The sequence below is a fragment of the Drosophila biarmipes genome, chromosome 2R (genome assembly GCF_025231255.1).
Source record: "Drosophila biarmipes strain raj3 chromosome 2R, RU_DBia_V1.1, whole genome shotgun sequence".
NCBI classification, from domain to species: Eukaryota; Metazoa; Arthropoda; class Insecta; order Diptera; family Drosophilidae; genus Drosophila; species Drosophila biarmipes.
The window spans coordinates 3,412,127-3,422,915 of NC_066615.1; the positions used below are offsets into that span (position 1 = coordinate 3,412,127).

Here is a 10,789-nt window from a genome sequence, read left to right on the forward strand (position 1 = left end):
AATAAAACAGAGTATTTAATATGAATAGCAGGGCATATACTAGCTACCTAAAATATGTACTATAGTTCTGTAACGATTATCACATTATTACTCTAACCTTGAAGCTATGTGTACTCATGTCATGCCATGCCATGTTTATAGGGTGAGAACCGGGAGAAATCGGAACGAAAACATTCAAATATACTATTTATAAATAACGACGACCAAGTAGAATATATAACTATACTAAATAAAACTATATACGAACTTAAAATACCAACTATCTATACACTCAACTAAAATATGTATAACCTATGTATACACTAGGTATTCGGCAAATGTTTATTTCATAGAGATACTGCTAACTAAGCTGATACCGATATCGGAAAACCAAACGAAATTGCGTTGGGTTTAATATACTCGCCCATTATATAAATTTGAAACAAGGCAAATGCAAAATACAAATATGTAACTGAAGTTGTTGGTGAATAAACAAGCTACAAAACATTACCCGACTTTTATTTAGTGTTAAGGGGACAATAAATTTTATTGAGGGTCTATATTATTTACATTCAATTCAAGAAAAGTTTATAACACAATCAATTAAAGTTAAAATGTGCGAGTCATGGTCGCTTCGAAATAAAATCGTCATATATCTGAAATCTGCTATGTATGGTATATACATTTTGTGTTTAGATTATTTTAAAATGGTACACTTTACATTAAGGTCAACTTTTAGAAAGCCAAAATTATAATGGAGTGGGAAAAAAGGTCAAGAACGCTTTGAACTTAAAAACTAATTCATGTGTGACTAAATGTGCAGCCCTAGGAAGTGGCCTTGGACTCATCTAGCTGAGAAGTGTCGTGCTTTTCCTTGGCAAAGGTTATGATCTGGTTAAGGCTTTCGCCCAGTTCCTCCATCACTTCGCGCTCCGTTTCCTCGACCGGCATGTTCTGTTTCTCGTGCATTACAATTCGCGATATCATGCACATGATGGTTGCCTCGATGACGTCGTCCGTAAAGTACATATTTGAGCGGTTTTCGTGCGATTGCTTCTCATTCGCCTTGTCCTTTTTTGAATCCTTACATCCGATCAAGCCGTCCAAAGAGTCCATATCCACATCCGGACGGTCCTCCATGTTCCGACAACCTGCATGGTTTGGTTTTTGTTTAGTTTGATCAAGATAATGCGGCTTTTTATGTTTCACTTACCCACGCATTTACAAATGCTGGTGCAGGGAATCTTTGCCTCGTAGCATTCGCAATAATTTTTAAGACATCCTGATCTTTTGCAATTGCAACCTTTGTTATGCAAACGCATGTCACCTGAATTTGGGGCCGTAATTTTGGGTCTGTTCGGTATATAAAGAATGGGTTAAACATAAAATCATAAGAAAATATATTTTTTGAGCCCCAAAACAAGCCATCAAGCACTGTGGTTAAAAACTAAGGGTACCGTAGTTCCCTCCAAAAAAAACTTACTTGAAGGCGCTTGGATTTCGATCAAGGCAACTCCGGATAGCTCGCTCCCGCTCGACCTCGTAGTCAAGATTATTGAAGCAATCCTTGCACGTACAATCCTGACAAAACTCGCCATTGGCGAAGCAGTCGCAGTAAAGCTTTAAACACTGTGACTTGCTGCAGTTGCAGTGCTTCCGTCGCGAAGTCATACCCAGTGCATCGTTGGCGCCTGCAACCCCTGTTACAGGGGGCTTTAGGATGTCAAAGAGAGGTTTAGCGGGAATAGTTTGCTTTTGAATTGAAGTCTGTGTTGGAAGCTTTGGTTCCATCTTTTTTGACACCGATTGGGGTGGAATCTGCAGCTGTTGCTGTCTTATCCTTTGCTTGGCCTGCGCCTGAAGTTGCAGGTGCTTGGTCTGCTGCTGGGGAATCATCTGCTTAAAACGATGCTGCTGCGAGGAAATGGAGAGCGTTCGCCGCAACTTGTTGTCCACATACCCGGTGTAACCTCGTCGCATGGCACTGGTCGATGATTGGGGCACACCCGAGTTACAAATCATGTACTTCACCCCGTTGGTTCCCGTCGATTTGACAAAGTTGTAAATTTTCTTTGGGGCATTGGGACTGGTGTTGCTAGCCACCACACGCTGCACGTTCGTTGGCCGATTGATAAGCTTTTGCGCTGGCTGTTGTGCTCCTTGCTGCATGGTGATCACGTAGCGCGGCTTCTTCGCCTCCGGACCCGTATCGCTACTGTCGCTGCCATCACTGCTGGCGGAGGTCAAATGCTTGATCTGCATGTTGAGATCAGTAAGTCGATGCTTGCGAGGCGACTCCTGGCTGCCACTGGGACTACCGCCGCTGCTACTGTTGACCGCACTGGCTGGCTTGGAGGTGTTTGTGTTGGCTCCCGTGCTGGTACCCATTGATCGCTGCAAAGGGAGAAATAAAGTTAAGAGAGTCCTAGATAGGCATTAGTGCTGTAATACTCACCTTGGAGACCAAAGTTTGCATTGAGGGCAGAGGCACAATGCTGCCTCCTGTTGTACGCATTACAATTTTGTTGGTGCTTCCCACTGAAGTGTTTGCCTTTGGAGCTGCTGTTCCTGGAGCTGCTGCAGCGGATGTCGGAGTAGATGTGGCAGGTGTGCTAGTAGCAGCTGGAGACCGCACCACTGTGACCTTATGGGCTTGCATGGTCTTTGGCATAGCCACTGTTGCACTCGTTAAGGGAGCACTCTTGTTGTTGGTCAGCACGCGTACATATTGTACTCCGCCCTTGCCGGGGAGCTGGATAGCATGCAATCCGCTGGTGGGAGAAGCTGTCTGTCCTCCAGCCGTGTTGGTCAAGGAACTGGTGGCTCCAGCGTTCGGTGACAGCTTAATTATGTTCTTGCTGGGCACAAGGACCTGTTTGCCCCCACTTTGAACTAACATCTTGCCGGGTGTTGCGTTTGTGGCCGTACTGGCAATTGAGCTCGACGTGGCTGAAACTTGCTTTGCAGGAGCTGCTGTCTTGACCACTACTTGGCCAACGGGTTTGCTTAGCACCACATTTCCCGTGGAGGGCGATAGTTTGACGGTACTGACGGCTGAGCTTCCCGGGGTGCCTGTAGTTCCTGGCAGTTTGGAATTCAATAGCAGCGAGGAACCACACTGATTAATCTTAATGATCTTCCCGTCGGCATTGCGCACCACCTGGATTTTAGTGGGCTGTGCCAAGGGCGTAGATGTTTTAGATGAGGTGCCGGAAGTCCCCGCCTTGGCACTGCCTCCGGCCAGCGGTGTAATGCCTTTGATGGTTATAGGCGTGGTGGAGGTACCTACTTTTCCCGGCACAGCCGCCTTGACCAGACCAGTGCTCGCCAAGGCCACTCCCTTGGAAAGGACTGCCTTTTGGATGCTAGACGGCGCAACGACGCGACGTATTCCCCCGCCTGGTGACCCGGCCACCGTGGCACTGCTTTGTGTTCCAGGTACAGACTTCTGGACGAAGATTACCTGACCATCTTTCGTCTTGATCTGGGTCAAATTGCTGAGGGTCTTGGTGATGCTCCCTGGTGTTGACGTAGTTTGTATGGTGGTGTTGCCTATCTTAACGGAATTACTGGGTATCGGTTTTAGCTTGTTCAAAATTTTAACGTCCGAAACTTGCGACTTGACCGGCGATGTGCCTCCGGTGGTCACTACTTTGATGGCGTGCGACTTCAAGACGGTTACTCCGGGCGAAGACAACCGTTTGTCCTCCAGTATGTGTACCACGTTCCTCTTGAACTGCGGCGTGTTTAGGGAGTCGTTGGCAGGATCAGCCAACTCATTACCGTCGGCGTCTTCGTCGTCCGTGTCCAGGGCGTCGATTTCCATGTGTTGGGAGCTCTTGTCCGACGTTGGCTCCAAAAAGTCCTCAAAACTCAGCTCGGGCAACGGTTCCGTGTCGTCCAGGGAATCTGCGGGCAGAAACAGGTATTACTCACATTGCGAATTGTAGTTTTCGCTGCTTAAATGTACCCGACAAATACTCTACGTGGTAAGTATTCATTTTTGTCAAATTTCAATTCAATTTCAAAATGTTCTTTATCATCAGCTGCGCTCAAGGCGGTTGCAGCAGTGTTGGATAGCGTCAAGTTTTTAATCGGTTTAGGTCTATCGGCTATCAGTCTTTGGAACAGTATCTATTTCGATATCACAGATGTCTGTTAGGGATACCTTCCCGTTTAGGCGGCTGAATTTAACATGCAGAGGAGCTTTAGATCAAATGCGAACCTAGTACCTCTCATAAGACTTTGCAATTCGCAAATTGTGTCAAAATTGCACCCAATTGTCCCATAAACAAAACATGCTGGAAATCGAGCATACTCCAAACACTACAGTCGTCAAAAATCTCTACTTTTTGTTGGCCTCAGACTAAATGCTCAAAAATCTTAAAGGATTTTATAAAACATCCAATGTGTGAGATTAGGTACCCCAGGTTTTCATGGTTTCCTCCCTGATAATCTCGATGGCAGTCTCTTTTTAATGGTTTGTTTTAATTTGTCTCGATTGTGATTGGAGCGCCAACAACTTATACAATATGCATAAAAATTGCTTAAGAATATGGTTTTAGTTAATGACTGACAACGTTACGGAGCTCTACTTCTTGGCCGCCACCTTCTTCTCGCGCGCCTTCTTGCCCTCCGTCAGCTCGTTTCGCTGCGATTCAGTCAAGGCGGGCATGGTGTTTGTGACGACGCCGGTACCCAGAGTCAAATTTCCGTCGCGCAATGTAAAGCGCTGTCCCTGCTCCAAGACCATGGGGCGGATGAGGCGCAGGATTAGTTTGGTGTCCTCGCCAGGCATAACCATCTCCTTGTCAGGGATCTGCACCTGGACGGCGCAATCCCAGGTGCGTGAGAACATCTGCAGTTGTATGAAGGACATGAAGGGCTTAGTCCGGCCGCCCTCCTCCTTGGACAGGATGTACACCTGGGCTTCCAGCTGGTCGAGAGCCTTCACACTGCCCGGTTTGCACATGACCATGCCACGCTTAATGTCGTCCCGCTTAACGCCTCGCACCAGCGCTCCCAGCTGATCGCCTGCCTGGGCCTCCTCCAGGATCTGGTGGAACATCTCAACGCCCGTCACCGTCGACTTGAGGACCTTGTTGTAGCCCACGAACTCGCACTCCATGCCCTTCTTAACCACTCCACGCTCAAGGCGGCCTGTGACGACGGTGCCGCGTCCGGGGATCGAGTAAACATTCTCCACAGGCAGCAGGAACGGTTTGTCTAACTCACGCACTGGCGTGGGGATAAAGCTATCCACCTCCTGCAGCAGCTTGAGGATCGCCTCCTTGCCGATCTCGGGGCTCTTGTCCTCTAGGGCGCACAGCGCCGAACCCTTCACCACGGGGATCTTGTCGCCATCGTAGCCCATCTCGGTGAGCAACTCGCGTATTTCCATCTCCACCAGATCGACCATCTCCTGATCGGCGGCGTCCACCTTGTTGATGAACACCACTATGTGATCGATGCCGATCTGCTTTGCCAGCAGCATGTGCTCACGGGTCTGGGGCATGGCGCCATCGGTGGCAGCCACCACGAGAATGGCTCCATCCATCTGGGCGGTGCCAGTGATCATGTTTTTGATGTAATCCGCATGTCCGGGACAGTCTGTGTGGCCGTAGTGGCGGGTCTCCGTCTGATACTCCACGTGGGCCACATTGATGGTGATGCCGCGGGCCTTCTCCTCGGGCGCATTGTCGATCTCGTTGTACTTCTTGCTTTCGGCCAGCTGCTTGTCGGCCAGCACCTTGGTAATGGCCGCCGTCAGTGTGGTCTTGCCGTGATCGACATGGCCGATGGTGCCCACATTGCAGTGAGGCTTGGTTCGCTCGAAAACCTTTTTCTCGTTGGCATACTGGCGGAGGTACTGCTGCACGTTTCCGGTCCTGGGTGCAGATAGTATTCCGTTGCGCTGCCAATCCTTGCAGGCAGTGGAGGAGGCAGTAGCACCCGCCAGGCGCAGCAATCTCGTAGAGCTCATGGCTCGCCGACTGCAGCGCAGGGCCATAGACATGGATGTGGCGGACCGGCAGACGACGGCGGCAAATGCGTGTGACATCTTTCTGGGCTTTCTCTTAGCACTTTTAACTGAAGACTTAGGTTAACAAAGACGTTATAAAGGGTCTAACGCAGGAGCACTTACAGGTGTAGATTTAGCTGTCCTGGCAGGGGGCAAATGGCCTTTTCACAGGTCGAGGAAAATCTTGGGGCTCGAGAAATTGCGTAAACCCTGAAATGTGCTGTTCACCAGAGCTGCCACTCCGTGATGGTTTTTCGATGGGCAGCACATCGATATCGATAACATTTTACTAAGAATAGTTTTTACGTTTATATATTTCGTAAAACTGTTCAATAAACATATAACAAACCATTTTGATTATTTATTTAAAAATGTAATATAATTTTTGGACTCGGCCCATTTTGCGTAAGAACTTGAAAAGGGGTGGCAGCCCGGGTTGACGTTATTATTTTGTGCGCGTTTCTGCCACCTATTCAACATCCACCTCATCAGTGCAGCGCAGTTAATATTCTTCAAATGACTTGTTTACATCATTTCGACAAAGTTAAGGGGCTGCCAGTCCTGCAATTGTGCGTTTTGCACATTTCATTGCAGAACAACAATTGCCCCCAAGACTGTACCCCACAAATACACCAACACAAACAAGCACATTCCTATATGTGTGAGACACCATCTGGCAACGCAGCTCAATGGGATGTTCCCAGAGTGTTAAAAGCACTTTTCGTTTCGTCAGCAGAGTGCAAAACCTTACGAAAAATCTAAATTCCGGGCGATTTGTAAATATTCGCAAATATAAAGCAGAAAATAATACGTAAATCCGCTTGAAGGTTGCTGGACAGAGAGGTAAAATAGCGTAAGGCGGCCACAAATGAGTAGGCACCATTTGCGCGCCAGCGAACGGATAACTGCCATGGCAAGTACACGCTGTACCAGAGGTTGAAAATTCAATTTGAAATACGAAACAATGAAGTCTCACCCAAATTGACGCCACTGGTGTCCATATCTGGTCCTTTTTGCGTATCCTGCGCTGCAACGTATGGAGAAATGTATTATCCTTTGATTTCAGCGCGCGGTCACTGCGGGCAAAGCACAAAGTAAATCTGCACTTGGAAATATGAATGCGTTGAACTCAAAGGGCGTCGCGGGCGAACGAAACGGTCGAGATGATAGTCACTGCGGTGGACGTCGTGATACCACTGCTATTTGCACTTTCAATGGGCGGCCTTATCTGCGTATTTACAATCAAAACGCGACGTCAAATTCAAAATTAAATTTAAATTGCCGTCGAGTTTACTTTTGTACAATTATGAATCAGGGTGGGACCGTAGCGCAACCGTTAAAGTATACCGCGGTACAGGCACTAATATACTAATATGTTTTGGATTAATACTGAAAAATACCTTAAAATACTGCTCCCTCTTACTGTGAATGGCATGAATAACGCTTAGTAGGGACTTAATCCGGCATTTTTGGAATTTAAAAAAAAAAAATTCAAAATTTATTTGAAGTTACTTTACTTTAAAAAACAAGAATGCAAAAACATATTTAATTCATGGTTTATTGATTTTGTTGTGTAAACTACATATATCAAGATATTTTGGAAAACTTATGAGAACTAAGACGATTAAATTTTCACAAAACGTTAACATCGAATATTTAAAGAGTCAATTATACATTTAAACATCTTGAACAATTAACACCTAATGGCTCTCCGTAATAAAATTAAACTAAGGACTACAAATATAAACAATTCTATACATAAGCCCAACCCTACATGAACTCTGACGAAGGACGCAGATTCACTCGCCGGTTGCGCAGAGTATAAGTGCGAGGGGTTTTTCCATTGGCTTGATCCGTTTCTGGATCCTGCTCAATGGATCGACGTTCCGAGGAAGCCTCCAGCGACATATCTTCCTCACAATCTTCCAGCTTGTCGGCGCCCAACGTCTCGTCGTTGCTAAGGTTGCCCTCCTCGTAGGTGAACTGGAAGCGGCGTACGCTCTTCTTGGCACTGAAGAGGACGGCTCGGCTCTGCCGTTTTATAGTTCCCGGCGTTTTAAGGATGGAGGTTCGCGTTTGTGGCGGCGGTGTCTTGGTCGCATTCTGCTCGGCGGCCGCAAGAATAGCTGATTTCAGAAGCGCATTTGGCGCAATGGATTGACGTCCCTCACCGCTGGACATACGGAGAACAGTGCGAGCAGGCGAAAAGGACCTACGATTACGAACCACAATTACCCGTGGCGAGCTGACTCGCGAGGAAGTCGAAGGAGCGCCGTCATCCATCGGCGGCTCCTCAACCTTCTTTTTTAAATTGGCATGGGCTTTGCGCAGAAACTGCTTCAGATTGCTGGATGGCTTGGCCTTTGACTTGACCTTCATGTTGCGATTAATCTTAGGCTTCGGCTTTGGCTGAATGGGTTCCTCAGCCAATGCATCCGGATCGTGCCAGTCGTTGGCCTTCCAACGCTTCAAATTTTCGAATCGCTTGTCCACGTTCTCGCTCTGCAGGCGCAACATGTCCCACCATCCCTCCAGATCCTCCGCCTGTACCGGCTTTGTGTCTTCGCTTCCATCGTTTGGTTGGCGGTTCTTGCCTGTGGCGCCGGCCTCGCAACGATCGATCAGACCGCTAAATTGCATCATTTTTTTAGTGGTTAACAGCCGTGTCTGCCCGATGGTCACGTTTATCATATCTATGCCCCCCGTTTCCCGCAAAAGTTCCTCGTTTTGCTTGCTATACGCCTCCCATTCGCTGCACAGGGTTTGGAGTCGCGCGATCTCATTCTCCAGCTGTAGCCTGAAGTACAGAACGGACTCGATGGCACGGCGAACTTCCAACGGCGACTCCTCGTCGGACAGGTAGAAACTGTTCCGCTTTTCCTTTTCGCAGCGAGAGTTTACCTTCCCGCGGGAGACGCTCACAAACGGGCTAAGATAGTTCGGCATTCCGTTGGACTCACGGCGTGGAGGTGTCTTCTCCGTTTCTGGCACCAAAGTAGAATCTCCGACAATTTTCTTAACTGTAACGGAATGTGATAATTTGTTTATAGAAGGAATGCATATATACTTACGGGTCGACTGTTGGGAATCTAAGATTAGAGAGTCCTCCGCTGGTGAGTTAGCCACAGAGTAACGCGAGAAGTCGAATTTTTTCTTTGCCACCGGAGCTGGCAGTTCGGCCTCATCCGCCGGCAACAATTGCCTCTTGACTGTACTATCTTCCGCATTTTGAGCCGGTGCCACCGGACTCAGCAAGATGTCACCAAAAGCCTCCAGAAGATTGCTGCTGCTTTTATTGGTCTTGCACTGGGTGGATGTGGCATGGTCGAGGAAGGGGATCTCCTCCAGCGGCGTGAGTGGCGGTATCTCAAGTGTAGCTGCCTGCAGCAACTCTGCTTTGAGCTGAGGAAGCTTTTTGACGTTGTCCTGCAGCTTTGTGTACTGTTTTTTCTGATTGATGGCCTTCATACGCATGGAATTACCAACAGTTTTTCTGGCAACTCCGGACGAGTCCTTAAATTTTCCAACGGCACCACCTCCGCCACGAATGGATTGCGGCTTCACCACGTTCGCCCGATCTGTAACCGGCGCTCTGCTTACAGAAGGTTTATCGAACGGCTGACACATCACATTTGCCAGTCTAGCTACTCTTGGCACCGTAGACGCAGGAACTCTTGCTTTCAAGCTGGTTCCTGAAGGTTGTGGCCGCACTGGGTCCGTTTTTACTTTATTGTTATTCTTGGCTTCAGATGCTGCCATCCTGTCCCTGGTATTGCCACTGGCAGTGGGAAGGGGTCGAGCAGCTGCTTTCTGCCTGGCTAAAGCTACCGGATTCGTGGTCTGACGGGGAGCACTTGGCTTTGTAGCAGGAGTTGCCTTCTGCCTCTTCAAAGCGGCAGTCACTGGTTTTGCTGCAGGAGCTGAAGTCACATTTTTGGAAGGAGGTGCAGCGGGCGCTGTCTTGCCAACAAGGAGAGCTGCAGACATCGGCTTGATAACCGAAGAAGCTGAATTTGATGAATAGGTGGCTGCGGACGCCTTTCCCTTAATGTTGTTTACGGGATTGGCAATCACGTAGAGCGAACAACGCTTGCTCGGCTGGAGCACAACTGCCTCCTTCTGCTTGGTAGTAGCCAGGTTGTCGGGAACTCGGAATGTTTCTGACTTGGGAAAGGCTTTTGATTGATTGACAGGAGGCGCTCTAATAGCTGCCCCCCGACGCGATTGCTCCCGTGTCTTATGCTCCTTGCTCCTCGCGTTCTTCCATTCCGTGTAGCGCTTAAGGAATACAGACTGGCGAGTGGGTTTTGCGGTTGGTTGCGGTGGCTTCTCCAATACGTCCTTCTTTTCCGGCTCAGGGTGCTGTTGACCCTGCAGGCCAGGAACCACGTTCTCCTGGGAGACAGCCTCTTGGACCGCCACACATGGCTTCTTTTTGCCGGGCGTGGGACTCACACTGATGATGCGGTTCTGGTAAAAACAATCCTCCCGCTTTTTGGCGCGCGCTGCTTGCAACCGATTTCGGTTCTCCTGGCAATGGTTGCGCGGGCTCAGAACCAGCGATTGCTCCTTGTACAGTTCCTTGTGGCGCTGCATGGCGACTATTCTGACGTGCGAAAGTACCCTGTTGGAATTGAATAGTAGTGCTGAGTATTCCGGCGAAGCGTCTCCTATCTTTTAATTTAAAATAAAATGGCGAAGCGTCCTGCGGTGTGACCAGGCGAAAGTCAACGGCAAATACCATGCGGCCGCGAACGGTACATTACCGTTTTGGTATTGGAGGCAAAA

The 10,789-nt window shown here is 48.4% G+C and overlaps 3 protein-coding genes and 1 long non-coding RNA gene across 5 annotated transcripts; 1 reads left to right on the plus strand and 3 right to left on the minus strand.

The window, feature by feature from the left end:
- Nucleotides 1-507: 507 nt before the first annotated feature.
- On the minus strand, nt 508-7,124 carry LOC108029466 (protein lin-54 homolog). 2 transcript variants are annotated; one of them, XM_017101717.3, is made up of 5 exons: nt 6,978-7,124; nt 2,435-3,888; nt 1,463-2,373; nt 1,193-1,332; nt 508-1,130 (listed from the first exon to the last, which is right to left on the minus strand). In XM_017101717.3, exons 1-5 carry the CDS (start codon nt 7,000-7,002, stop codon nt 805-807), a joined length of 2,856 nt encoding a protein of 951 aa, XP_016957206.1. In that variant the 5' UTR covers nt 7,003-7,124; the 3' UTR covers nt 508-804. The 2 variants fall into 2 exon arrangements, with proteins under 2 accessions (XP_016957206.1, XP_016957205.1); XM_017101716.3 differs by lacking the exon at nt 6,978-7,124 and adding an exon at nt 3,950-4,071.
- LOC108029471 (elongation factor Tu, mitochondrial) lies at nt 4,447-6,302 on the minus strand. The gene is made up of 2 exons (XM_017101725.3): nt 6,125-6,302; nt 4,447-6,069 (listed from the first exon to the last, which is right to left on the minus strand). The coding sequence occupies exon 2, from the start codon at nt 6,038-6,040 to the stop codon at nt 4,571-4,573; it is 1,470 nt and encodes a 489-aa protein (XP_016957214.1). The 5' UTR covers nt 6,041-6,069; nt 6,125-6,302; the 3' UTR covers nt 4,447-4,570.
- LOC127011028 (uncharacterized) lies at nt 6,313-7,498 on the plus strand. Its single transcript, XR_007764034.1, has 2 exons — nt 6,313-6,844; nt 7,068-7,498. It is a non-coding gene; the product is annotated as an uncharacterized LOC127011028 (long non-coding RNA).
- Nucleotides 7,499-7,545: 47 nt separating this feature from the next.
- On the minus strand, nt 7,546-10,780 carry LOC108029467 (guanylate kinase-associated protein mars). The gene is made up of 2 exons (XM_017101718.3): nt 9,073-10,780; nt 7,546-9,021 (listed from the first exon to the last, which is right to left on the minus strand). Exons 1-2 carry the CDS (start codon nt 10,595-10,597, stop codon nt 7,772-7,774), a joined length of 2,775 nt encoding a protein of 924 aa, XP_016957207.1. The 5' UTR covers nt 10,598-10,780; the 3' UTR covers nt 7,546-7,771.
- Nucleotides 10,781-10,789: the final 9 nt, after the last annotated feature.